The sequence below is a fragment of the Netta rufina genome (genome assembly GCF_964035555.1).
Source record: "Netta rufina genome assembly, chromosome: 8".
In the NCBI taxonomy this organism is placed as follows: Eukaryota; Metazoa; Chordata; class Aves; order Anseriformes; family Anatidae; genus Netta; species Netta rufina.
The window spans coordinates 4,677,366-4,702,970 of NC_140131.1; the positions used below are offsets into that span (position 1 = coordinate 4,677,366).

The 25,605-nt window shown below is 45.9% G+C and overlaps 1 protein-coding gene across 1 annotated transcript; it reads left to right on the forward strand.

Annotated features, from left to right (window-relative positions):
* Positions 1–7,495: 7,495 nt before the first annotated feature.
* Positions 7,496–25,605, forward strand: FYB2 (FYN binding protein 2; the record flags this gene model as incomplete). Its single annotated transcript, XM_084291149.1, has 17 exons — positions 7,496–7,531; positions 7,631–8,330; positions 9,301–9,495; positions 10,525–10,558; positions 12,845–12,933; positions 13,707–13,735; positions 14,980–15,011; positions 18,273–18,362; positions 18,468–18,511; positions 18,819–18,882; positions 20,852–20,932; positions 21,947–21,975; positions 22,578–22,638; positions 23,200–23,292; positions 24,876–24,960; positions 25,257–25,413; positions 25,568–25,605. The coding sequence occupies 17 exons, from the start codon at positions 7,496–7,498 to the stop codon at positions 25,603–25,605; spliced, it is 1,857 nt and encodes a 618-aa protein (XP_084147275.1).

The following is a 25,605-nucleotide window of genomic DNA, read 5'->3' on the forward strand; positions in this document are numbered from 1 at the left end:
TAGCCACAAGATAAGGATATTTACTTTTCACATGTTGAAAAAAAAGGGGAAAAGCAGCCATTGGAAAAACACTTGCACATAGGGTTGCATATAACCTTCAAAATCCCCCCTGAGGGTTTCTGGGCAGGAACAAAAGTGCACAAGGACTCTGTAACATTATTAGTAGTTAAAATAGAAAAAAAAAAAAAAAAAAGATATCTGTGGAGACTTTTGTATTTGAACAAGCCTCCGTGTCTCCCTGCTTTTCTTCTGCCTAAGAGGGCTGAGATACTTCATGCATAAATGAAGCGTTCCCAGCAGATGACTGGAAACTTGAACCTCAATAAATTTGAGAGAAAGTGTAATTATTGTAGGAAAATCTGGTCTTGGGCTATTACGGCTATTAAGCGGACAGTGAATTGTTCTCTGCTCACAAAAGACTGGGATAGAAGTGTCACTCTGTGTATTTCCAAATTAATGTGAAGCTCGTTTCAATAGCCGGTATTGTAAATTATCAAAATAAAAGGACCTCTTACCGTGTTATTTTAATGTAATTAAAGTTTAGAATGACCCTGGAGCTTGTCTGCACTAAACAAGAAGAAATGTATCACATGGGTAAACTCTGTAGTGAGATGAAATGAAAACTGCCTTTTTGTGACCTTCAGGAGTATGTTAATGCAGTCCCTTACCTACTAATGTACTTCAGATGGGTTCAGAAAGACCTCCTTTCTTCGCCTACGCAAGAAGAACTCAACTAAAGTTTTAATTTATTATTATTTTTTTAATATTAGGCCTAAATTGCTTTTACCTGGGAGAAAAGCACGGGACTGAAACTGGCATAAAGTGATACGCACCATTACCTCCCTGTTACACATTGTAACCCCTCTGCATGTCACTAAGAACAATAAAGAAGGGTCCTAGCAATGCTTACAGAGATCTGGTGGGGACAATTCCACTGTCCCCAAGGAGGGAGCCTCCCCTGCTGTCTGTCTGATCTGTCTTCGGTCCAAACTTCTGCCGTCCTTTGATATAAATGGCTGCACTGCAGTCAAATGCCTCTTCAGCATCCAGCAGGACTGGAGAAGCATTATATCTTTTCTGATAGCAGCATCAGAAACACACCATATATATAATGAAAGTTATTTGTGGACTGTCTCCCAGATAAAAGGCTGGGCCAGTTTGTGCAATCAGGCACATCAACAATTTCGCACTGATGGGTGAAGTCGTTTGGGGGGGGAGGCATGCGAGAGATTTAAGCTGCAAGCGATGCACACCACGTTAGAGGTGAAATTAAAGAACCTTTCTCAAAGGTGTTATGTTCCAAAAGCGATATATATAAAAGTTATGGTTCCATTTATAACATTATGAATTGAACTTGTCTAAAATGCTTGTTGGATCCTCGCCTTTAAGCCTGAATTAACTCTGAACCTCAGCGATGCTGCCGATAGCTGCGCAGTCACCTTCAGGAGGCTGGGCAGTGGGATGGGGACTGGGGGCCAGTCGGTAGCAGGGAAATTGGGGCTGGGGGCAGGTGTGAGAGGAGTCAGTGGTAAATCTGGGTGGGAATTTGCATCAGGCACTTTGTGAGTATTGCAAAACTCTTTTCCTTGCCACCAAAGAACTCTCCACAGCTAATATTTGATTAAAAGACATGCAGATCTTCACTGAAAACCCTTTTAACCCCATATAGCTACAGAGTCCTGCCCTATTTGATTCCATCCTGTGCACTATACCCTCAGTGCTGTACCCCAGGTCCCTGCTGTCGATGATCCCACTAGGTGATGTGGCTGCCACCTGCCATGTGCTGTTTGCTCCCCGGGCAGACAGCCTCTCTTTTAGGGGTAGCATCTTTTTTCCTTTAATATAGGGGTGGTTGCAAAGTACAGAGGTTACAGAGATGTTTGGTAAGGCAAGAGCAAGGAATTGTGCCCAGCGATTGGAGCTCTGCCCTTGGGAAACCTGCCATTTCACACCTGCTTTCACAGCACACATGGGCTCCCTCAGTTCATCCCCTCCACAAGTGCCAGCAAGTTTTCCCTGCACAGGAGCTGGGTAAAATAACTTCTGTTTTTCCACGGCAGCAAGGCTGCTTCTCCAGGTCTTCATCTCCCAGCTTCAAAATCAAAGTCCCGGAGCAGATACCTTGGAGAGAAGGGCTTGGATTAAGACGAGGGCTTTATATTCTGCAGCAAAACCGGAGACATCAGCACTGCTCTGGGGTTTGGAGGAGGGCTTCATCCACCAGCCCTGCTCCTGGGGAGCAGCAGGCAGGGCACAGGCGGTGCTCGCTCCCCCTCTGCTGGAGCCCCGCGGAACCGCTGCGGGAGGAAAAGGCTGGGGAGAGCAGAATTGGGGTTAGGGACCCGGCAGAATAAGGTAAAAGCTGGGCTGCAACCCCCCCCCCCCACATGCAAACACCCCCCCCCCCCGAATGGGATTGTGCCCTGCTAGCCGCTTGTGGCCATTTCTCTGAATTTGGAGATGGGCATCCTGCTCCAGGGGTGGCATCCCTGCACACGGGGGGGCTTGCAGCTGGGTGGGCTGCAGGATCCCTTCTGCCCCTAAATGCTGTGTCCCTTCTGTCCCCAACCAATTCCAGCCCAGGCCAGCCATTTCCATCTCCTGCCCATCCCTGCCAGCTTTAACATGGGAAAAAAATCTCATCAGGCTCTCCCTTGCCAATAACATTTTGTCCCTGCTCTGTTTCCAGTGATACATCACAGGTGAGTCAATCTAGCTGTCTTGAGGAGAAGGGTGGATTGTCCTAAAATTTCCCTAGGCTGCACCAGGCACACCAACCCCCTTTCTGAAAGTGCGAAAGATTGGGGTAAGTGATACTCCTGAGGTGTTCCTGTGGCTAGTCTATGGTAAGACTTGGGAAATCCAGAAAAAGGACTGCCCTGGACCTGTATAATATACCTGTAACATACAATAAACTCTATTGTTCATAAAGTTGCTAAAAAGAATAAAGAAGGGAAAATAAATGTGCTTGTAGCCCTTGGACTGAGGTGTGTATATAAGAGGGTATTGAATCACTGCAAAAATAATAACATGTATATATTTAATAGGTTTAAGTCCTGATTTTCTGCCCGGGTTCTCCAAGGAAGCTCGTGGTGCCTCGTGACCCTTTAGGTGACTCAGCCTGGAGGAGATGAGCAGAGCTGGCTTCCCCTGGGCACTGCTTGATGTGTGCAGCACCGTGGCTGCCCCATGCTCCACCACAGTTATTATGACCCAGCACAATTTATGGCAGCCCTGGGGCTGCTTTCGAATGAGGTGAGGCAAGCGGGGGTCCCACCAGGGCTAGCACTCACCAAACGCTTGTTTTAGAGACACCTTTGGCTTGTCTTTATTTCTTTTAGGGCCCGCAAGGAGGATACTGCCCTGTCCCTTTCCGTAGGACCCCAGCTCCAAAGTCACAACCTCCCTGTTCTCCAACACTGCTTTAATTCAGGGCCTGTGTTCATAGCACTGGGCGGCTCGTAAATCCTCCCCAGCCCCTGTGCACAAAGCCACCATTCATTCTGGTCACGCCACAACTCCAGGCTGGGCTTGGGGGACTTCCCTGCCGGCGCGCGGCTCGGTGGGACCCCCTCTTTCTTCTCCGAGACCACCACGCAGCAGCAGGGCTTTTCATGTGGCCAGGAGTGAGACTTAGGCTTTGAGTCATGTCTCCAGTGACCAAGCCTTTTATTTTCCTTCTTTTTTTTTTTTTTTTTTTTTTTCTTCCCCTTTTTTATTTTATTTTATTATTTTTTATATATTTTTTCAAGCCATCAGCAAGCTTGGCTCTGACAGGCTGGGTCATGAGAGCACCAGTCCTGCTCCCAGGGGTGGTATGGGTGGTTGGGCAAGGCCTGATGCCCACATGCAGAGAGGCAATGCCCATCCATAAGCCACATACCACCCCTATTACCATCAAATCATTGGAAAGAAATTTCAGATGCCTGAGACACCAGACACACACGGTCTGCCAGCAGGTCCCACACATCACAGGCATGTTTTCCTGCAACCACAAGGCCTCCTGGTGCTGCAGGGGTTCTTTTCCAGGCAGATCCTTGGGGATGGTCTATGTGAGAGGTAGCTGGGAGTAGGGCCAGCCTGACAGGGGCAATCATTGCTTAGGAAACTCACCTCTGAGTACTGCCCAGCTAGGGCTTGATGCTGCTGCCATCCCTCTGGTCTACAGAAGAAAGACCAAATAAATCTGATCAGTTATGGAGGGAAAGAGGAATTCCCGTGGTTCTCTTCCTGCCAAGCTCAGCAGCTTTGCTTTTCCTGGGAGATGTGCTCTGCAAAAGCACGGGATCAATGTTTGGACAGAGCCTTTCAGGCTCTTCTCCAGGACCAAAACATCCATGAAAAGCCTTATTTGCTCATATTTAGCTGGCATGCCCTGTGGACATCAAGGAAAAGCTCACTGAGAGGAGGAGCAGCTTCACCAGGGAACAAGTACAGATTTCAGCAAGGACAACAGTTTTTGCTGGGCTCTGCTATCTAGGGATGAAGCAAACACATTTTCCCTCTGGGAAAATGCCTGCTTTAATCCCTGCGAGCTCCCCAGCTCAGGCTTGGTGGATGCAGTGGGATGGGCATTGCAGCAGGGAGACCACAATGAGCAGCAAGAGTCAGTGGGGCTCTTTGTATTTTAAAGGTTAGGGGCTGTGTGTGGTGCTGCTGGCCACCCCTTCCCCACCTCCAGCCAGACTGCGAGCCTTTTCCACCAGCAGTGGGAACGAAACCAAAACCTAGGCAGAGGACTTGTGACAGTTCGATCCCTGGCTTGCAAAAAGGCAAAACCTCCCTCCAGCTGGAGGGCTGATAAGATAAGCAGGAGGGAAGGGCTGAGCCCAGGTGAGGTTCTCCCCACCCCGGGGGCAGAGCCGTGGCCCAGGTGTGTTTCGGGCTCGCTCCGCCTCGCCGGGCAGCAGGAAGGGTGACGGAGCAGGAGGCAGGAGGGCACCGTGGGGCTGGATGGGTGACGCTGGCACTGAAGAGCCAAGCCATGGACGTGGTAACTCCCTCGGGCTGCTCCTTTCTGCTACAGCAGGGGCTGAGCTGCATGAAATGCTTGCTGCTTGGCTCCCCTCCACATATTTATATACTCAGGGCTGCGGGTAGTAGCTTATCCTCCTGGTGAGATAAACGCTCCTAGAGCTGTTCTGCTCTCTGTGGAGCCATACGGGGATGTTTCCCTGCCCCAAAGCAGGCACCAAGGGGCTGCTGGTGCCTGGCTTCTTCCCCACCGATCTGAGATGAGTGGCAGTGGCTCCCTTTTAATTTACTGAAAAATAGAGGTGGATTTTTAATTTTCCTAAATTTTTTTAGAAGAAGCCGGTGAGTTAATGAGTAGCCGGCGGCTACGTGTGGGCAGAGGGCAGCGCCGGTTACACATTCACCCATGGGAACTCCCTTGGTGATCCAGAGAGGGGAGGAAAACAGAGGCACGTCAGGAAGGGAGCGAGCAGTCCTTCCTGTCCCCGTCTTCACAAGGGTTTCTCTCCCTCTGTCGATTATTTCTAGAAAAGCAGAAAGGTACTGAGAGCTCAGGCTCCTTTTGGGCAGCCCTTATAACAGCACAGACCTCCAGCTGCTGCTCTCTCAGAAAGGTGCCCATACTGAAGCCCTAGGCTGAGCTTTATTCTGCTTCCTAGCATGATATTAATGTTAGAAGAGCACTTTATTTATAGGGAGAAAATATGGAAAGTTTAGCTGTCCCCTGACTCCATAATGCTTGTAGCTTTCCGGCCAGGAAAAGTTTGTTTCCTTTTTATTCTCTCCCTCTCTCATCTTGCATGCTCTTTTGCCAAGTGCATTATTATTCCCGGTGAATTATTTGGCCAGATGTAGCTGTAATGCACGCCGTGAGCTTTTTCCAATCCTTTAAATTTATGGGTGGCTTCTCCCCACTGTGCTGACCACTCTGATTTACGGCTGGGTGCCTGGCAGCCTGGGCTGGGGGGCAAGGACTTGATGTGTGCCCTGAGCTGGGCGAGGGGCTTCCAGGGCTCATTTCCCTGAGCTGGCTACAGGCAGAGCTGGGGAAAATGCCCTCTTGAGACCTGGAGAACTCATTGCACAGCACAGGACCTTGCTGAGTTCAGCACAAGCTTTGTGGGGAGGGAGGTGGCATCGGGTTTGGGGTGAGATTTATGCCGAGCATCCCTGCAGCCCCTGCCAGGAGGTTTGGGGCATCCAGTTGGGCTGTCTGTGTCCCTCCTGGCTTGTGGCATCACCACAAATATCCCAGGCGGCTGCAAAATGGGGAAAACCCTTGTGGTGAAGGGCCCTGCGAGTGTGTTCAGCACAGATTACCTTCACATTAATTACACGAGTGGTTTGAAGCTGCCATTTCAAGGCGAGAGCAATAACAAGTTGAAGAGAAAAAAGGGAGCCTTGAATCCACCTCTGTGCAATCCAGGGGGCTGCCCTGTCTGCCCCAGCAAGTACCCAGCCCCAAATCCTGTTTTGCCTTGCTTGCGGTGCTGGGCACGCTGTGACACGCAGGTACTTCTTCTTTTGCTTTCTCTATCTCCAAGGGTGCTTCCGGGGAACTACGTGTTGCAGAAGCAAAAGGAAATCAGTAAGGAGAGGTAAACAGCGCTGAACTCTTCAACTGTTGCTACAGCACGTGCAAAAGCTTGGTGCAATCGCATTAGGGCACCGCACTGCTTTATTTCCTGTCTGGCATCGCTGGAGGGATCTGGGACACGTGGGATTTGTTTTAAACCTGATTCATCCTCCGTATGCTTCTGAAAATTCCCACTCCCTGTAGGCTCTCTGCTAGATTAGGCTGTCTGGGCAGCTTACACGGCATCACACTGCTGACCACTAATATGAAATATAATTGGAGCAATTCAAACCTCTCCCCCAAGGGCTGGCTCTTTACATCATGCACTACCCTGTGAAAGTAATAAAGTTAGTGAAAGGGGTTATTCAAGAGAAATTGTCAGTGTTTAATAAATCGTGCAATTAAATGCAATAAAACCTCAGTATGCTATTCATCTGTTCTGCCTTAACACTTAAGGCTGGGGCTTTTTTCAGAATAACGAAGTTCTGTCCCAGATAATTTTTTCCAATTTCCTCATTAGACAGGTTCTCGTGAAGCCTTACAGTTCTCAGCACTGAACTACACTGCCAGAGTAGTGCACCTAATGTAATCATGGCATATAAAAAGTTATAGAGCAGTTCAAGGACTTAAGTAGCTCATAAATTTTTCTTCATATTTTCTCCTTAGTTCATTTTGGGGCTGAGTTTAAGCTGCAGCATTGCAGCCAAAAACTGGGGTCTTCTTTCTGTAGTGGGGCATCAAGATGTCTGGGGAGAAAGGGATGAACAAAATGTTCTTTAAGTGACCTTTCAAAGTGTGGTATTACTGATTTTTATTTATTTATTTATTTATAATCAAAATCGTATATAACCTCGGGTCTGGTAGCTGTATGGGAGAGGAATCAAGTGTCTTAGCCAGTGTTCATCACCCAGCCCAGGAGGTGCTTTTGCTGTTCTCGTGTGCCACATGGGTGGTTTGCATGTCCTCTTCGCCATGGGGGTGGTAACAACAGCAAGTCTGAAGCCTCCTTTTCTCTGAAACAATCACATAAATTGCCTCTAAAAGCAGATGTTTTCTGCTCTCTTTTCTTCTCCCACCCAGGAAGGTGTGACTGATTTCAAAGCCCTCCGAGCAAAATTTCAGAACGACTCCAACCTTGCCAACAAGCTGGTGCGGCCATGCCAGAAACCTCCACCCAAAATCGCACCCAAACCGGGCTCTGGAGGCAGTGGCATGTCCAGCCCCGTGCCAGTGAGTAAGAGAGAAGTGCTCGTACCCAAACCCAAGGATGAACTTCTCCATCCTGCCTCCCAGCCCTCTGCTCTCGCGTGGTGGGCCAAGCTGGAGCGCACGGAGCCGACGGAGCATAAGGAAGAGAGCAAAGGAAATATCTTGGAGAAAGGGCTGAGCTCCCCCAGGATCAGCTCTCGGAAGCCTCCAATGCCCTGTTGCACTGACCAGCAAGGACCGGTCCCTGAGGATGCTCCGCTCTCCAAATCTTTCCACCGTGCCCTGCAGATGTGGGAAAACACTTTATCCTGTGGGGAGAAAGCAAGCACAGAGCTCCCAGCCCAGCGGGTGATGAACTTGTATGTGAACCCTCGCCCGGAGCAGAGGGTGATGCATGCTCCCACTGTGCTGGAGAGCAGCAAGATGCAACCAGATGGAAACCAGCCTGCCTCATCCCAGAGGAAGGATGCTCTGCGTGGCCTCGGGCTGACTTCTCCCCAGGCTGCCAGGAGAGATGGGAGAGCTGCAGAGAGCACTGCAACAGTCACATTGCAACCTGAACGCCATAAAGGTATAGTAAGATATAATCTTATTATATACATTTTATATATTTATATATTTATTTATTTATTTATATATATACACGCACGCACGTGAGCGTATATAGGTGCTCTGAATCTGCAAGGTACAGCACAACAGGTAGGAGAGGAAGGCAAGAGCATGCTGGGCCCCTCAAAGTGTGATGTTAACTGGCTTGTTGGAGCGCTCCCATTCTTCCTTGAAGGTCCTGGAGATAGGGGAGGGTTCCCTGATTCCACTGCATTTTTCAAAACCCCACTCTAAGAAATTGCCAAATTTCTGAGAGTAGAGTAAAGTGTGAGAAAAGGAGAGCATCTTATTTTCATTTGCCTTGGCCTACTGCAAGGTAAACATGACTACAGCCTGCTTTTTGGTTTTCACACAGACGTACAAAGGCTTTTCTTTCCTGCAAAGGTAGTTTAGTTCAAATAAAAGTGGTTTAAGCCTGAAGTCTCTGTACGCTCTCAGTTTTGCAGCAGGTCACACGTCAGCAAGGAGAGCGTGTTCTCCTTGCAGTATTTCTTGCAGAAAGGGGAGCTGAATGCAGCGAGGTTCCCCTGGCCAGCATCATGCTGAGCAGCAGGGCACTGCAAGGCTGAGTCTTTATTTACTCTGGAAAGCTTCCCCGCTTGGGTTGGGTATAGAAAACAGCCACAGTCCCAAATCCTGGCAGATTAAAGAGTTATCGGTACAGAAAATTAGGCTAGTGTTTTATAACCAACAGGAAGGGAGCTGTTGAGAGTTGAGGCCCCGACATGGCAAACTTTGTAAAAATCTTGAAAAGTGACATTTTTCTCCACTTTTCCATTCTGGTAGTGTGGTAAGAGCCTGTGTTATGGGGACGCTGACCTCAGGGGGAAGCAGTGATGGTGAGAAATCACTGTGTAGAAACTAGTGATGCTGGGCAGATTTGTGCTGCAAGGAGGGGTAATTGTGCCTGTGTTTGTGGTTCCCTGGAGCAGAGCCGGAGCATCTCCTGTGCGATCTGGGAGTGGGAACAAGGCTGAGCAGCCTGGGCAGCAAGCCACCAAAAGTGAAACCCCTTCCTTCAGCTGCGTCCCTGGGTCCTGCCCCCAGGAAGCCCCCAAGACCCCCAAATGTTGATCTCAGCTCTTTCCGAAGTGCAATGCCTTCAGTCCACAGAGGAAATGAAACAAGTAAGAGATTTCTAGCCTTTCTCCCCAAACCAGCCCTTCAGAAAATGAATGAAAAAGTACAGTTCATTGACATCTATAAGACGTGTGGAAATGAGGGGTCGTTGCTCATTTCTCGCATCCTCCTCAAATATTAGAAAGAGCTGATCATTGGCAATGCAGATGTTTTTTGCCCTTAACCTGGGGAAGGGATCTAGTGTTCCTTGTTGGGCGCCATCCCCCGTGCAGAAACCTGCCTCCCTTCTTGCTGCAGCTCCATTGCGAGCGCCGGCAGCTGCTGCGGTTTTACGGCCAGCTGCAAAGCACTGCGAGCTGATCTTTATCGCCCCGCTTCAATGCGAAATGCCTTCACTCTGGAGCACACGGCTGTGGGAAGGCACAATAAAATCGGTAGAAACCAGTCTGCTAATCCCCCCCCCTTATGTTTTAAATACAACAGAGGGCAACGTCGTTAAACATTCCAACATCAAGAAACTCAAGAGTTGAATTTCCCATAATAAAACCCTATTGATGTTGCATAATAGAATATTTTGGCCTGCTTATTAAGCTGCTAAATGCTGTTTCTTTATAGATACAGGCTTAATTACAGCCAGATCTGTAGGCACAACTTTTGCTGAATTCAAAGGGTTTCTAAGAAGGGCTCAGCTAAAATCTTGTTGGCTTACTGAGCCTGTGTTTGTTGCTCTGCTCTGGGCTTAGCAGGAGTCACAGGCAGAGAGATTTTCACTGAAAGTCTTCCCTAATGTGCCTGCCTTTTCTAAACATGTAAATGGCACAGAGGAAACTAGTTATTTATATGTCATCACTTGCATGCCCTATCAATATTGCTCAACTATTGATCTCTAGAAGACCTGAGACTGTTGCCTGGAAACACGAAATAATGACATATTAACATAGCCACATCCACTGGCAATCCTATTTCATGCCCATCCCTGTGTGCTGCCTCGAGGAAAGGCCTCCCCATTGCACCTCTCCGTCCCTGCAGATGCTTTTTTGCCTCCAAAAGCTAATCCTCTGTGTGTTTGTGTGCAGCTGCTGAAGACGAGGATTACCTGATCCCCGAAAGGTGAGCATGTGGTGGGGGCACCCTGCTCCCTCTCACCCACCAAGGTTTTCGGCAAGGTGATGCTTTTGAGAGCTGTTGCAGAAACAAAGCCCTGGCAGGTGTTGGGGTTTTGGCAGCAGCCTCGCTGTGTGTTTGTGCAGCAAGGGCAGTGCTGCCCCTGCCCTCCAGCTTCAGCTGCCTCCAGATGCCCAGGTGAGAATTTTATGGAGTGGCCACCCGAAACCCTTCACTGGGCGATGTGAGACGGTCAGTTCAGCTTCTGGTGTGGCCATGTATGAAATGGATCAAAAAAATCTCAGACACGATTGTTTTGGTGTGCTAGGTGATCCTGACTTCTTCTGGTATGCCTCTGATTTGTCATGAGGGGTCGTAGGGTGATCCCAGATCTGTACCAAAGAGATGTTGGTTTGTAGGGAAGTGTTCATATACCTGTTTTTGACAGGTTTATGGACGTATATATATATATATGTACATATATATATATATATATGTATATTGGATGCACGAACATACTGTGAAAATGGGAAACAGAATGGCTGAACTAAAGGAAAAGGAGCCAAATTCTTAACATATCTTCAGCGCCCAAACAATGAGCTCTTGCAGCAAACAACACAGACAATTGTGCTTCTCACATTGTGAGGTGTTCCTGCCAGGGCGGGCCTGTGTTTTGATTAACTTTCAGCATTTACTTGTCAAAGGAGAACTGGTCAAAAAATAACCAGCCCAATAACTGTTATGCACCACAAGGAAGCTGTCCCGGTAGTTCATTACATCAAGATTAGCAATCTTTCTCTCATACTTGTGATATGGCCTTTACAATAGGTCACTTGTTAAATATTAACCATGTTGTAAATGGGGAAACGAATTAATTGCATAACAGCAAATAATGGGAGAAATTTTCCTCCCTGAATCCCAGAGCTGGAAGCCTCACCAGCTCTTAGGGACTGTAATAAAAAACAGTCCCTCAAAGCCCCTGGTGTTATTGCTTGGGGCACCTAATCCTGGGCTCCAGCTCCTTGTTTGGGGATAAACAGGCAGGGATCCACCTGCCCAGCTGTGTTTCAGGTCCAGTGGAGCACTGTGGTGCTTACCAACCATGGTCTGGTGCCCAGCCAAGCACCAAGGATGTTATTTTACCCCAGGAATGGGGAAGTGAAAGGCCATGGTTCTTCCTGACCAGGAAGTCCTTTGGTGTCAGCACAAGTTTCTGCCCAATTCTAGCTGTCATTTCTCATTCTGACTTCACAGCTGTCCAAACGCACCTTGAGCTCTTTGTTCCTGTTGCTGCAGTTTGCAGTGACTACCTGGTTCTTCCTCTGCTGGAGCTCAGTTGTGACAGCAGGATGATTAAAGGGAAACCAATCCTTCCCTGAGGTTTATTATAGACTTGGTGTTAACAGATATCCCGTGCAGTTCTTGCTACAGATCTTCCTGATGCTCTCTCACCCAGTGGATTGCCTCGATGGGCACCCAAACAAATGAGCCGAACTTCCCTTCTCCTACTGTTTCACAGGTGGATGGGGTTGGAAGAGGCTCTTTCCCCCACTCTCTTTGTGTTATTTTTTTAAGTTGTTTGTATGAAACAACCTAGCTTTGCCTGAGAGGACTTGTGTTTCTCCCTGCACCCGTTCCCAAATGGCATTAATCTGAATTTCTGCAGGAAGAAAGGGAAAAAGGAGGTTGAGGAGAGAGGGTCTGGGGTGGGAATCCAAATATTGAGGCTGTGTGGTGTGGGGCTGGATGCTGCCAGCATGGAGCCCCTCACTTTTTCATACCTTTGTATGTACCCTCTGATACCTGTTTTTTTTTTTTTTTTTTTTTTTTTTTTTTTTTTTCCTGCCTGTTTCTGTAAGTGAGAAACAGCTTGCTGAACAATGCAATGGGATTGTTGTTACTATTTAAGTAGTTGCAGTAAGCTTGAAAATTGTTGCACTCAGATTTCCATGGGCTTTTTGTTCCATTTCTCCTTGAGGTATCACTGTAGGCAGAGGACCATAATCCAAGTACAAAGACCCCTGATGTGCTTCAAGCTCTGTATCTGCAGCAGAATCTCCTAAAGGAAAAGCAAGTGGCAGTGTGGGGTCACGGGGAGGCTCAGCTGAGCCCCACATTGTGCACAGGTCTCCTCTCCCTCTGAGGAATTCTTGATTTCACTTCGCTTTCTTGTAGGTTCGGTATCAAAGCACTTGAAGCTCTTGTCCTTAAGATGAATACATTTTTATTTTTTTTCAGACTTCTAAAAAGGCCAGAAAAACACTTTTTCTCTCTTTTCTCTCATCCTCTCAGTGCTCAACTTGAAGAGCAGCATAATTGCGAAGAAACCCTGATGTACCCGAATCAGTCTGGAGACACCACAACCTTGTGTGTCATTGAAGGTACTTTGCAAGACTAGACTGTTAAAGGAATCGCATGTTGTCTGGGACAGCCTTTAAAAAAAGGCAATATTATCTCTTCTTCAGCTGAAAAAAACAACAGTTGCACATTGGTTGGGCTGAACAGATGACTGCCTGTATTGTCTCTCTGCACACTGGCAGGGTATGAGGACTCTGGGGCACTGACCAGAAAATAAGTCAGCATTTTGGTGGTGAGATGCTGCTTACAGTAAAAGTGCAGTGGGGAGAGTTCAACAGACATTGATCATGTGGAAGGAAAAGGGAAGAAGAGAGTAAAGTAGACCTAAGTATTGTCTTGGCAATGAGGGCTTTCAGTGTAAGGCTCTCTTCCACCTCCTCTTCCATCACTACTTCATTCGAGTATAATTTTCTCTATCAGAGTTGCCAGTGCTCTGTGGTTGTTTTGTTTTGTTTTGTTTGTTTGTTTAATATTTGCCACTTGGAGGTGAAATCAGTTTTTGCCTTGTTTTTTTGTTTTAATCTCCCATTGGAATGGGAGTAAAACAACCTCCTTGGGGAGACCCATCAAAACCCTCTTGGGTTTGCCCCAGAGACTGTGAAAATTGTGGCCAGCCTGACTTGATGCTGCAGTGCTCAGAACATAAACCAGTGCTAAACAACAAATTCAAGGACCCTGGGCAGTATAACATGGTGAATGTGTGCCTGGATGTTGAGCATATGGGCTAAATTTGGGGACTGCAACTTGAAGTACAGTGATCTAAAAACTAATACCTGTTCACAAATATCTTTTCTAGTACCGAAGGTAGAGCCTCAAGAACAGAAGGTAAGTCTCTTCACAGCCTGTTTTGACCTTTCAGGTTCAGCTGTACTGTACATCCAGTGTTTTCCTATCTTAGAAGCTTTTAATATTTATATTTCTTATATGCTGGGTATTTCTGTATGTTTGTTGTCTGTGAAGACTCTCAAAGAATAAATAAGAAAATGCAGAGGGGACATGAAGATTAATGAGGTTTCCAAATACAGTCGAGGTGAGAGTCAATTCCCTTGACTTCCTCTTCAAACATGTAAGGAAGTGGTAACACCATCTGGACGTTGGTAGGAGACCAAGTAAGTGTCAAGCACCAGCATCAAGATCATAAATTCTTGAAGGCAAAATCCACTGAATTGCTCTGGAAATTCCTGCCAAAGGCAAGGTGGTGCTGGTAATCCCTCTTTGAAGGCGTAAAAGCAAAAGTGAACTAACTTCTTTGTCACAGCAGCGTTCTCTGAGCTTTGGCTCATAAGTGAGGGCAAGGTTTGTGGGAATGACCATACGGGTTCTTGTCCTCTGCTGCAGGGATCCCTGCTGCTATGACCCAACACTTCTGATTGTACCCTGGCTACAAAACCGGTGGCAGCTCACCTTGTCAGGGGAGGCATCCTATAGGGTGGTGCCTGGAAGGGATTGCTACAGGTGTCCCCAGGGAAGCCCAGTGTGGCTGCACAGCAGAGTCTGTAGCTCGTGGTGGGTAACTGGGCTGAGAGAGCAAGTCCCCTCATGGCAGAGAATGACTGGGTGTCAGTTCTGCCTCTGTTAAAAGAGGTGAAACTGCTTTTTAGAAAAGGTCAAACTCCACTTTCAAATACTGACTTGCAAAGCAATCAAAATTGTCCAGGAAACAGCGTAGGCTTCCAAATGCACTTCTCTGTGCATGATTTGCAGAGAGGTTCTCTGGCTCATCTGTAGTCTTATTTTATGGAAGGTTGGAAAATCTTTAAGTAATAAAAAACCATTCCTCCTTTGTTGTAAGCTCTCCAGCCTGTAATTGCTGTTTTTCTGACCAGTAGCTCCATTGGCCTGATCCCTTGCACTGTTACGTTATTTCTATATAGTTTGTCAATATGTGTATCCCCTGTCCTGCAAGCAGAGGAAACATCCTTGTATGATGACTATTCCAAACATGAAATGCTTCTGGGTTCTCTAAAGAAATATTTCTTTAAATACTAGCTGACAGTTGAGGTCTTGCATAAAAGTTTGACTGCTGCAAAAAGCAGAGTGCCTAAAAGCTTTCCTCTTCTTTATTCTAGAAACAGAAGACTCTTCCCTTTGGCAAATCCAGGTAATTTCCTTTCCATTCTCCCAGGCTGCTTCTAACCCCACAACTAACCTAGGTTAGGGTTACGATATTGCAACGCTCAGGAAATAGAATGAAATTTCATACATTTCATGACCAGGACAATGTAGAAGATCAAGCCCTTCTGCATCAGCACTCAAGATTTCTCAGCTTGTTTCATTATAAAGAGTTGGTTGAGGGGATTGTCTCTTTCCACTGACACACAAAAAAAAAATAATTAAAAAAAAAAGTTTTCATACTGAAACCTGAACTCTTTCAGTGTAAGAAGGGAGAGTCATTGAGTTCTCAGACTGGGAAGCCCAGCTCCAGACTGGGAAGTTACAGCTCCAAAGCTGTGTGGTAAGGCAAGGCCCTCACCAAATTTCACCCTGTAAATGGTACATTTCAAACTCCTGGCAGTGTTTAATTACTGTCATTAGCTGAAGTGTTTTGTTGTTGTTGTTTTTTTTTTGTTTGTTTGTTTTTTGTGGGAGTTGAAGAAACACATGATAAAATGGTATCACTTCTTTGGGAAATATGATGCTGTGGAAAAAAAAGTATCATTGCTGCCTCTGTTGCTGTATCTCCTTCCCTAAATTGCAAAATAATATAGCAAGGGGCAAATCTCGTGAGCCAGGTACCACCTCTGGCAAGTGGATCTAGCTACTCCATTGATGTTACTAGAAAACAGTCATCTTAGCTTGTTTTTGTTTTCCAAGTAACCGGTGGCCTTTAGATCTTGGATTTGCCCTGACAGTACCGGTGTTTTTTTATGGCACCTCCCCATTCAAAGGGAAAATGAGCTGCTTATTGTGGTACAGTCATAAAGCAACATGTTTGTTGGTGACTTTACTTAAGTGTCTCTTTTCTGAGATCCCTTTCATTTCTGAAAATTTCAGTCCTTGGAGAGATACAATAGAAGATGAAAAAGAGGAGAAACCAAATCTTGAAAGAGTGAAACAGGAACTAAAGAAAATACTCAAGGTATCATATCCTTAAGACTGATTTTAATACCTACTGAAGGTTATTTCTTCTCCTCCTACCATCCTTTTGTTCATGAAACACTTGAAATATTTGATTCTTTAATCACCCGTGTTGTTAGTTTGTTTGTTTTTTTTTGTCTTCTCCTTTGTTTGCCAGTTGCCCAACTGGCACTGTCTAAAAGACCTGTAATGCTGCCAAGCAGCATGTACATCTACCAGAAATTCCTGATGGAAAATAGGTGTGAAACCCTTCTAAGTCCACTGAAGGATAACTTATATTCTTATATATTAATTTATATCAGAAAGCTGTTTCTGAAGGCTGTATCCACTGAACCAGATGTCTGATCTCAGGCAGGTGGAAACGAATACGTATCTCTCAGCAGCCAAACCAGGGAAGATGGTAGAGGTGGGATAAAGGCTCTGCATGTGAAGCAAGATGTGACCAGTACCCAGCCTGCAAAGCATCCTACCCCACAGGGGCTGGCAAAAGACAGAGCAGAGCCCCGTGAGTATCTCATTTGGCTGTTGAGTGTTTCCTCAATCCTCGGTCCCATCTGTTGCCCAAATGTCTCTTCCATATGGGAAAAGACGTTAAATTTGGATGGAACTCTTGAACCAATTTAGTTAAACCAGGGCAAAAGGTTGCATGCACATTTATACTCTGGTCTGAATCATTTATTTTGGCTTTGCAAATAGCTTCCTAAGTTGGTTAACCATCTGCATAACTCAAACTGAGGTGTTTGTTTTTCTAGCAGATTGCCCTTATCCGAGAGAGCTGAAATCCATCTCCTCTGCTCCAAATAATTTATTGAGTCTCAGAAGAGGGTTTGGCCAGGGCTTGTGGTAGAAACACACGTGAGCAGGATGAGAGCCTGGCGTCTCCCTCTGTCTCCTATTAAGATGGATGACAATTCCTTGCTCTATCCTCTCAGTGGCTCCAGTTAGTCTTCTTGTATGGTTATGGCATCTGACCTTGAGCTCCTCCTCTCAAGGTGTTCTGAGACAGCATCCAGAGCTGGTGACGTGCACCTGAGCTGCAGTTATACCCAGCCATGTCTCCTCTGTAAATGCTACTTTTGCTTCAGGTGTAAGCATGCATGAGCTGTGTATTGCTATGCCTTGACCCTGCCCCTGCAAGCCATTAGTGTTTTGTGGCAGGATTTCAGAGGTGCAGGAGAGAAATGTAGCTCTGCTGGGCACTGTGGACAGAACAGGGGTGTGATGGAGAAAGTGTAAATTGGCTATGGTTGTTATTGGTGTGGTTCTGGGGATTTGTTTCTTTTTAATTTTGAATTACTTCTTAGTCATTTTCCGGTTCGGTTGGTGTCTGTTTTTGTAAGCGGTGTTTCTGGTTTGCTTGACCGTTGGATGGCTGGAGGCAAATTCTCGTGGGATTTTTTATTTTTATTTTATTTTTTTTTATTTTTTTAGAAGTACTCATGGTGGGCCTCCTGCTCCACCAGAGGGGCTGACTTTGAGAACTGATGTTCCCTCAAGCCCCCCATTCTTCTTCTCAAGGAGAATTGCTCTCTGGGGCCTGAATGTTTTGCAGAAATTTCTGTTGTTAGCTAGAGCATGTTGTGGTGGTACATGCTTCTGGTGAGAGCCAGACACAGGTATGGACCTGTGTTCATTTAGGAATAGTATCTATTTTGATTTGTGTGGCTGCATTTCTTCTAAATATATTATTCCAACGCTTCTTTTAAATTCATTAAGCATTTAATATTGCCACTGAACAGAGTCCTCTGATAACTATCAGTTTCTAACCTCATGAGGTGCAGCTCTCATGCTTTGTTTCCATCCACTGGTGGAAAACACTTCTGGGAGGCTCTCCCTCCTCGTCTCCTTTCCAACATGTTGATTTACAGGTGGATTCCTGATGGACTGGCCCATTATTTGGGTCTCAGCAGCTCTAGAAGCCATGCTAAGCCTTCCCTTTAACCACACCTGCAAACATCTGTGAACAGTCCCTTGGGAAGTTTTCAGCTGAGGAGGAATTGGCTCAAAGCTGCTACAACTGAGAATACTGATGGATATTTAATTTATTTTTTTTTAAGCCTAAAATATTTCAAAACTTGAGGTTATTTTTTTTTTTTTTCTAAAGTCTTAAAACTTACACTATTTTAAAGTTCTTCTGAAAGTAGCTCAGAAAAGAGACTTTTCTGGACTCCAACTGCCATCCTCAACAGCTGTCCTTGCCTTGAGAGAAGTTGCCGAGAAAAGCTCCAAAAGCAAAAAATCCTTTCTTGTTTCCAGCACGCTACATGTATGTTGGTGCTCCAAGACCAGGTGAAGAAGAAAGAGCTTTGAGCCAAAATACTCTGCCAACACCAGATGATGTGTACGATGATGTCGAAGGACTGCAGGATAGACTGTGAGTATGGACAGGGAGGGGCTCATTGCAATGGCTGAAATGAAATGTCTTTGATAAAATAGGCTGCAGTAAACCCCCAAGTAATATTTCTGTCTTGTCTTCTAGCAGCCATGCATCAGATGTCTCGAGTCCATCTGCTTCAGGCAGCAGTAAGTGCAGCACATGGGGTAGCTCAAGCAGGGCTGCTTTTAATTTGGGCTGGTGCCTGGTAGATGACGTGAATACCTTCATTTAACTTTCAACATCTATAGTGTCTCCTCGGGCCCAATTGCTCTCAATTCCCATTAAAAGCAGTGGGGAGCAATACACGTGTCTAGCATGGAATTCATTTGAGCAACTTTGAAGCCTCTGTTAGGGTAACATGTAACGGCCTGGATGCAATTTGTCCAGCAAAACTCACCTCATTGCTACTGAACGTGGTTTGTGATAATGGCATGCCTTGGTTTTAAGTTTCAGGAAGCAACTGCGAAGAAACATATGAAGATGTTGAGATCGGGGGTGATAATCCAGCAAAAGAGGAGTAAGTTGCAATTTATTAGCCTGTATTTCAAACTTGATCTCACGTGCCAGGTACTGGCTGCAAGCCTTGTTTTCCTAATGCAACTCCAGGAAAGTTGTTGTATGTGTGGGTTTCTGCCCCCCTTCCTCTGTCTTTCCCCTTTGGCTGACACTTAGGGAACAAAAACCAGTCAACAAAATTAACTCCCTTAGCAGCAAGGCCTTTCTATGAGAGCTTGCAGCATTCTCCATCCACTGGAAGTGCTCCCTTACGGACCCCTGCTAGCGCAAAGTCTTGCTCCCCTCTCGGGCAAAAGCCTGGTTCAGCTGTAGCTGAGAAATGGCACCTCTTCGTATGCCCAAGGGACAAATGGGGACATTGTCCCCATAAAAAGGGACAAAATGCTGACATTTCAGATCACAGAGAGTTGGAAAGCTGAAAGGAGTCCAGGCTGTGAGCTAAAGCCTGCAGCTGACATGCTCCAAGTTACTTGCAGCCTGCTCTTTTTTTACAGGGCTTCTCATGATGTTTGCTTCCAGAGGGTGTGTTATAAAAGCAATGAGTTTTGCAGCCTCAGGTTTACACACTGCCTGAGCTTCCCAAATGGTGAAACTTGAAGTTAGTTGTGTTTTTACTTATTAGTTTTGTATGGTTCCCTGCCCTTGCAGATTTCCTGCATCCCTTTGTAAGAAATAGAGACAGCCTTTGGGAACGGCATATGGGCTGCGGATGCTGCACACAATTACTTCGAGTGCATCTGGTGGCTCTCTTCTAAGGAGCAGTGTGGGAGGAATAATAAGGTGTTTCTGTACATCTGCTTTTCCCTTATGGATGTGGGACTCATACTGGCGTGCATCTGGATTCAAGTCTAGCTTAGGCATGCATCTAAAGCTTGCTCCTCTCAGAGAGGGGGAAAAAAGCAGAGGAAACTTGAGACCCTGGAAGTGACTGGGCAGTTATTTAGAGGTGATAGCATCATTTCTCTGCTGATTGTCTATGGGAATTGTGTGGTGGAGGTGCACAAGTGTCTCCAGCCAGATGTGCTGGTGTCTGCATCCCATCCCTGGACTGCCTGCAGGGAGCTCCAACTCCAGCTTTGCTCCTTCCCCATGCCTGTCCTGCACCTCTGTGTACATGGGTGTGCAACAGTAGCAGAAATTAAAGTCTTCTAATTCATGGGAAAATGGAGGAGCTGGAATTATGTAAAGAATTATGTAAAGAATTGTTGCAAAGGAATTATTCAACAGAGCTGGGGCTGTGACCAAATTCAGGGGGTTCAGAGCTCAGTATCTTAACCCCCAAAGCACTCTACAAAACCTTTCTATCGTTCCCCCATGCAGGGCTAGCTATGCTAACACATACATGAGGTATTTTTAATAGCACTTGCGCATGGGTAATATCCCCCATGTGAGGATCTTGGTTCTCTGCAGATAGAGTAATAGAAAATCACTGTAGCTTTGCAGCCTCTCTTAAGCTCCAGAGAGGTGTGTGTGTGCAGTGGAACGCCTTTCTGAAGGGCATACATGACAGAAATGTGTGATGAAGGGTGGCACAGACCAATCTTCTGGATGTCCTCCTTTAATGTGCGTTGTGTGCCGCTGGGGAATTGTTGTCCCTTTCATCAGTTTTTACTCCTAATGCATCTGGATCAGTCTGCAGCTGCTCGGTCAGGGAAGGACAGGGAGGGACTTCGCCCCTTCTGTATTTTAACTGCAGTTAACACAAAAGTTTAAAGCTAGGCAAAAGATTTGAGCTTGGACTTTATAATTAGTCACCTTTCACTGCATCTTTGACTATCTCATTGAAACCATAATTCATCCACATGATGCTATTAAGGATAAAGATAAGCTTAAACGATATTGCTGAAGTGAGGCTTAAGGTCTGCTGACTCTCCTCTACATGCTTTGGGATCTCAGGCTCTGAATACTGCACCTCATATATTTCAGTGCCTAGTGACTCTCTAATTTAAAATCTTTTCTGTTTTGGGCAGATTGGAAAGACAAAAGAGATTTGGAAACCTCTTTAAAATAGAAAAATTGAAACTGAATACCAGGTTTAAGGAAAACTTAAGGTAAGGAAACATTGATTGTCCAGCCCTTTCCCCCTCCAAACCTGAGCAGCTGTATCTGCAACAGTCTGAGATCAGGAGGACTAGAAGTAAGGAGTGAGTAGATCTTTACCTGAAAAACAACACTCAGAGTGCTTTTGCCAACTCACTAGGAGCTGTTATGGCAGATGTGGACAGTGGCCTATCTGTGCAGCTTCTTTGGCATCAGCAATCTGGAGGAACTGGTCCTAGAGCAGCATCCAAGTTTTCTAAGGTTTTCTGCTGCCCTCTGTACCTTTCCAATACCTCAGCATGTTGCAGCTGCTCAAGGGAATGCAGAAACACGATACCTGCTGCCTGGACCTGTTAGCCAAAGGCTTGCTGATGTGGCTCCTCAGGATTGAGTGTTTTCTTCCAAATACCAGTTGTCGTCAAGCTGGCAACAGCATCTGCTGTTTAGGTTTACTGTTGAGTCTGTAGTCTAACAAGGGAGCAGCAAAAAGAAGAGAGAATATTGTATAACTTCCTGTAGGAACATACATTTTCAGGCATTCTTATTTGAGTATTTAAAACCCTGGTTAAAAGTCCATGGAAAAACTCCTTCAGCTTTTCCCCAGGTGTGCAGTGGCTGCCTGTAGAGCCTGTCCTCCACCTCTGCCAGTGTGCACCTCACCCTGTGCATGATGTAGGGCCAAGACTGAAAAAAGTTACTTTTTCTTATTATTTTGGAAATTCCAGGTTATTTTCTCTTCATTTCCTCATTTATCTGAGGAAGGGTGCTCTCTGGATGCACTGTAGACCTTTCACAACATGTTTTTTGAACACACGGCTCTTGTTGCTACCAGAGGGTAGAGATGACTAATTAGCAAGGGATGGCATTTTGGCAAAAGCTTTTGCTGTCAGGGATGCCATGCATCCAGAGCTGCCCTGCATTGCCTCAGCAGCAAATATGGCATGCCACTGGCTTGTTAGTGCTCATGACTTTTTTGGTGATGCTGATGTGAAAGCCTGCTTCTAAAAGCATCTTTCTCTCCTCAGATTGTTTTCCATTTCGGTACCAAATTTAGGTAAGCATCTTTCATGTATCTGGCTCTTGGGAATTTGTACATGCATGAAGAGGAAAATGTATTGCACAGTGGAGAATCAACTCTACAAGATTTTCAGATGGGCACAATGTGTAATGTGGCAGTGTTAATTTGAAGGCTTAATATAGGTTTATGCTGCAGTTGAGAGTTGGGGTTTTGTTTATTTTTTTGTAGTTTTGTTTAAAGATCCTGAGGATTTGGATATATCTTGGGAGGCAATATGGGCTCTCTGCAAAGCTTCATTGCTGATCAGGCATTAACTGCCTGCTGGAGGGACAGGGTTGTGCCTTCTGTAATTGGGATGGGCACACCAACTGTTCCCACCATGCGAGGGTGCCAGAGTGAACTCCCCGTGTCCTTGGAAAAGAAAACTGCCCACAAACACATCTGGCAGACCCCAGCATCTTGCCTTGTGCTGGAGTTTTGGCCATCTTCTGGAGCTGTGAGGCTCTTCCTTTCGCCTTGCCTTGGCCCCTTTGGGTTGAGTGGCTTACAGCATCCCCATCCTCTTCTGCAATAAACTGCGCTGAGTGCCAGACTTGGAATGACCTTTCCCAATTGTCTCTGCTGTATTTGGGTTCCAGCAAATGTCTCCCAGGAGGATATGGTGTATGACGATGTCGAGGCGGGACAGAGAGACCCCAGGTGAGGAGCAGGGTCTTCTTCAGGGGATGGACTAGTAGATGGGGCCCTTGGTAGGAGACTGGGGACCCTGCCGGGCTGCGAGGCACCAAGGGTCATGAGCTGGGCAGAACCCACTCCTCTGGACACAGTCCAGATGCACTCTGCTTGTGTGTTTAATTTGGCAAGAAACATCCCCCAAAATGTTCCTTTGACGTGACGTAGTTAGTGCCAAAGATGTGAAAAGGGGAGAGCCGCCCGCTGCTGTGCAGCAAAACTCAGATAGTTTTCCTAAGGAAGGAAAAGCCCAGCTCCCAGAGCTGATAATCAGCGCAGTCCTGGCAAGCTCCTTGTCAGAAAAATTACTTTTAATAGGAACAGCATGTCTTGGTGCCTGGCTGCCAGATGATCACAGCGGCAGCGTGTGCTGGTACAAAGCGCAGCACATGCTTGCATCTGGGTGGGAGATGCGGGGGGAGGCAGAGAGGGAAAAATCACGGCTTTGTACCAACTCAGGTTTGGGGAGGGGATGTGTCCTGCTGCAAAACCTCAATTTGTGTGGCTCTTTCTCCTCCCTCCTCTCAGAGAGAAGGACGACAAGTACAAAACCTGGATGCCAAAATTCCTGATGTCAAGAGATGAGAAGGACCAAAGGAAAAGCAGCGACGACGTGGACAGGTCTTTACTTGCATTAAGTGTTTTTCCTGTGTTGTCTGACTTTGTATGGGGTGTGTCGTGATGCGGTTCTCAAGTCACTTGAAGGAGCAGGATGCCCTTGCTTAAGCAAACATTGGTGTTTGGCTGCTGCTCCAGGGTCCTTTTCCTTTGAACCCAGCTTTTGGAAACTTTATGGAAAGTATTTTGAAGGCAAAACAAATTCTTGGATCAGAGTTGTGTACAAGTAGGGGATACCTTGAGGTTCTCATACTGACAGTGTATGTGTTCTTCCTGCTTCGCTGAGACAAAAAGGTGTTCCTTGCTATGCATTGGGCTGTTTTTCTGCTGTGCTCAGTCCCATTCCTTCCCTCATCATGCCTTGATTAAATATTTCATCTCCATAGATCAGCTGTTGCTGTTTTGGCAAGAACATTGTTTTTGAAGACCCATACACAGTATCCTGTGTGTTCCCCTTGCCCTTATTTAAAGTATTGATTTTTTTTTTTTTTTTCTTCCCCATCAATATTTATAACATTGCCTCTTGCTGTACCATTTGTGCACGTAAAATTGAAGGTAAAACTTTGTTACCAGTGCTGCAAAACCTTGCATGGAAGCAGGCAATTTCATTTCCCTTTTAGATCAGAAAAACGTGAGCTGCAATGAGCTTTCCATGGCCCAGACCCTGTGACTTCAAACAAATGGCAATCAGTGATATACTTTCTGGGTTCCTACCACAGAGTTCCTGCATGGGGTTGCTAAAACACTGCTTGTTGTGTTGTGCGAAGTCATGTGCATAATTGTAGGGAATATCAGGAAACTGATGTGATTTCATCTGCTCCTTAGAGAGCACAGCTCCTGTGAGTGGAGTCTGCCAACGGCAAATTTCTTAACAGTTTAGAAGTCCCTAATTTCAGCTCTTGTTTCCCCTTCCTCTTAAAATTAAAAGCATGAAAGTTAGCCAAGTGTGAATAATTTATTGCAAGTGTTGTGTGTTTTTTTTTTCCCCTGAAATGAATGTCACAACTGTAACCCCACATATAAACCAGAAAGAGTGGCATCTCCATATCCATGGCCCTTACTCCCCTTAACTTGTTTGTAAGAGCTTGTTTTTCATTTTATAGTGCCATATAAACTTCTGTTTTGGTGACATTCTCTTCCATGTGCTAAAAAGGCAACACAAACCTGCAAGGCTGTGTTGAGCCCTTCTTTCATTAACGGCTCATGATAAAAATTACCTGGGGACCCTTTTTGTTTGAATATAAATTAAAACAGGAGATAAATTGCTGGGGGAAAAGTCAACTGTCTTCTACAAAACCACGATTGATTTGAAACACTTGATAAAGTGCTTATTTGTTCTCCTGCCGTTTACAGCGAGAACACTTGTTCCAAATGGAGATACCAAATGGCTCAAGTTATGCTCACCAATAAATTTGAGTTGCATATTCATCTGTTTATGAAAATAGCAGAATGAATGGTGTGCTTCGGTCTTGATAGAGTTCATTGCAGACAAACCTGGAGCAAGGCTCTGGGTTGCATTTCCTGCTGTCTCCCAGTGCCAGAGGACACCAAAATGATGCTCAGAATGTATATTTCTCTTGATGCAGAAGTATCCTCAAAATCAGGAAGAACAGTGCAGAAAAAATCAAGACGATGGAAAAAGAAGAGAAGATTTTTAGAGAAATGTTTCTGGTATGTGAGATTTTTTGGAGCTGTATCTGTGCCATAGGAGGAAAGCAGATATGTGTCATGTTTAAGAGTTGTATAGTGAGAAGTTTTTGGTTCTTAGCTATGCTGGGAGATAAATCCACCTGGTCTGCTGTGTTCTCCCCTCATCCAACATCTCCATCAGGGATGTTGTTGGGCTTTCCCCCCCTCTCCAGCCCCAAACAAAGCCTCACAACCTGTTCCCTCCCTCTCTCCCCGCTGCCCTTGAAGACATCACACACACTTGTAGGACGATGTGTGTTTTCATTTCCTTCCTGCAGTATGACAAGGAGATCAGTGTCATCAACACCGCGACTGCCGAGTGCTCTGTCCCCAGTAAGAGGAGAGCTGATCTCCCGCTCACAGCTGGCGAGCAGCTGGATGTGATCGATGTCACAGAGGGCAATGCAGTGATATGCCGCAACTCGGAGGGCAGATGTAAGTTTGCAGAAACTTTCTAGTATGAGGGGTCATCTTTCAATCTAGTTTTAAGGAACAAATTGGCTCATCAAATATTATGTGCTTTGTGCATAGCAATAGTATTTGCTCAGGAGTTTACTGATTTGCTTTTTTTTTTTTTCCCTTTTCTCAGATGGCTATGTTCTAGTGGAGCATTTAAACTTCAGGTAA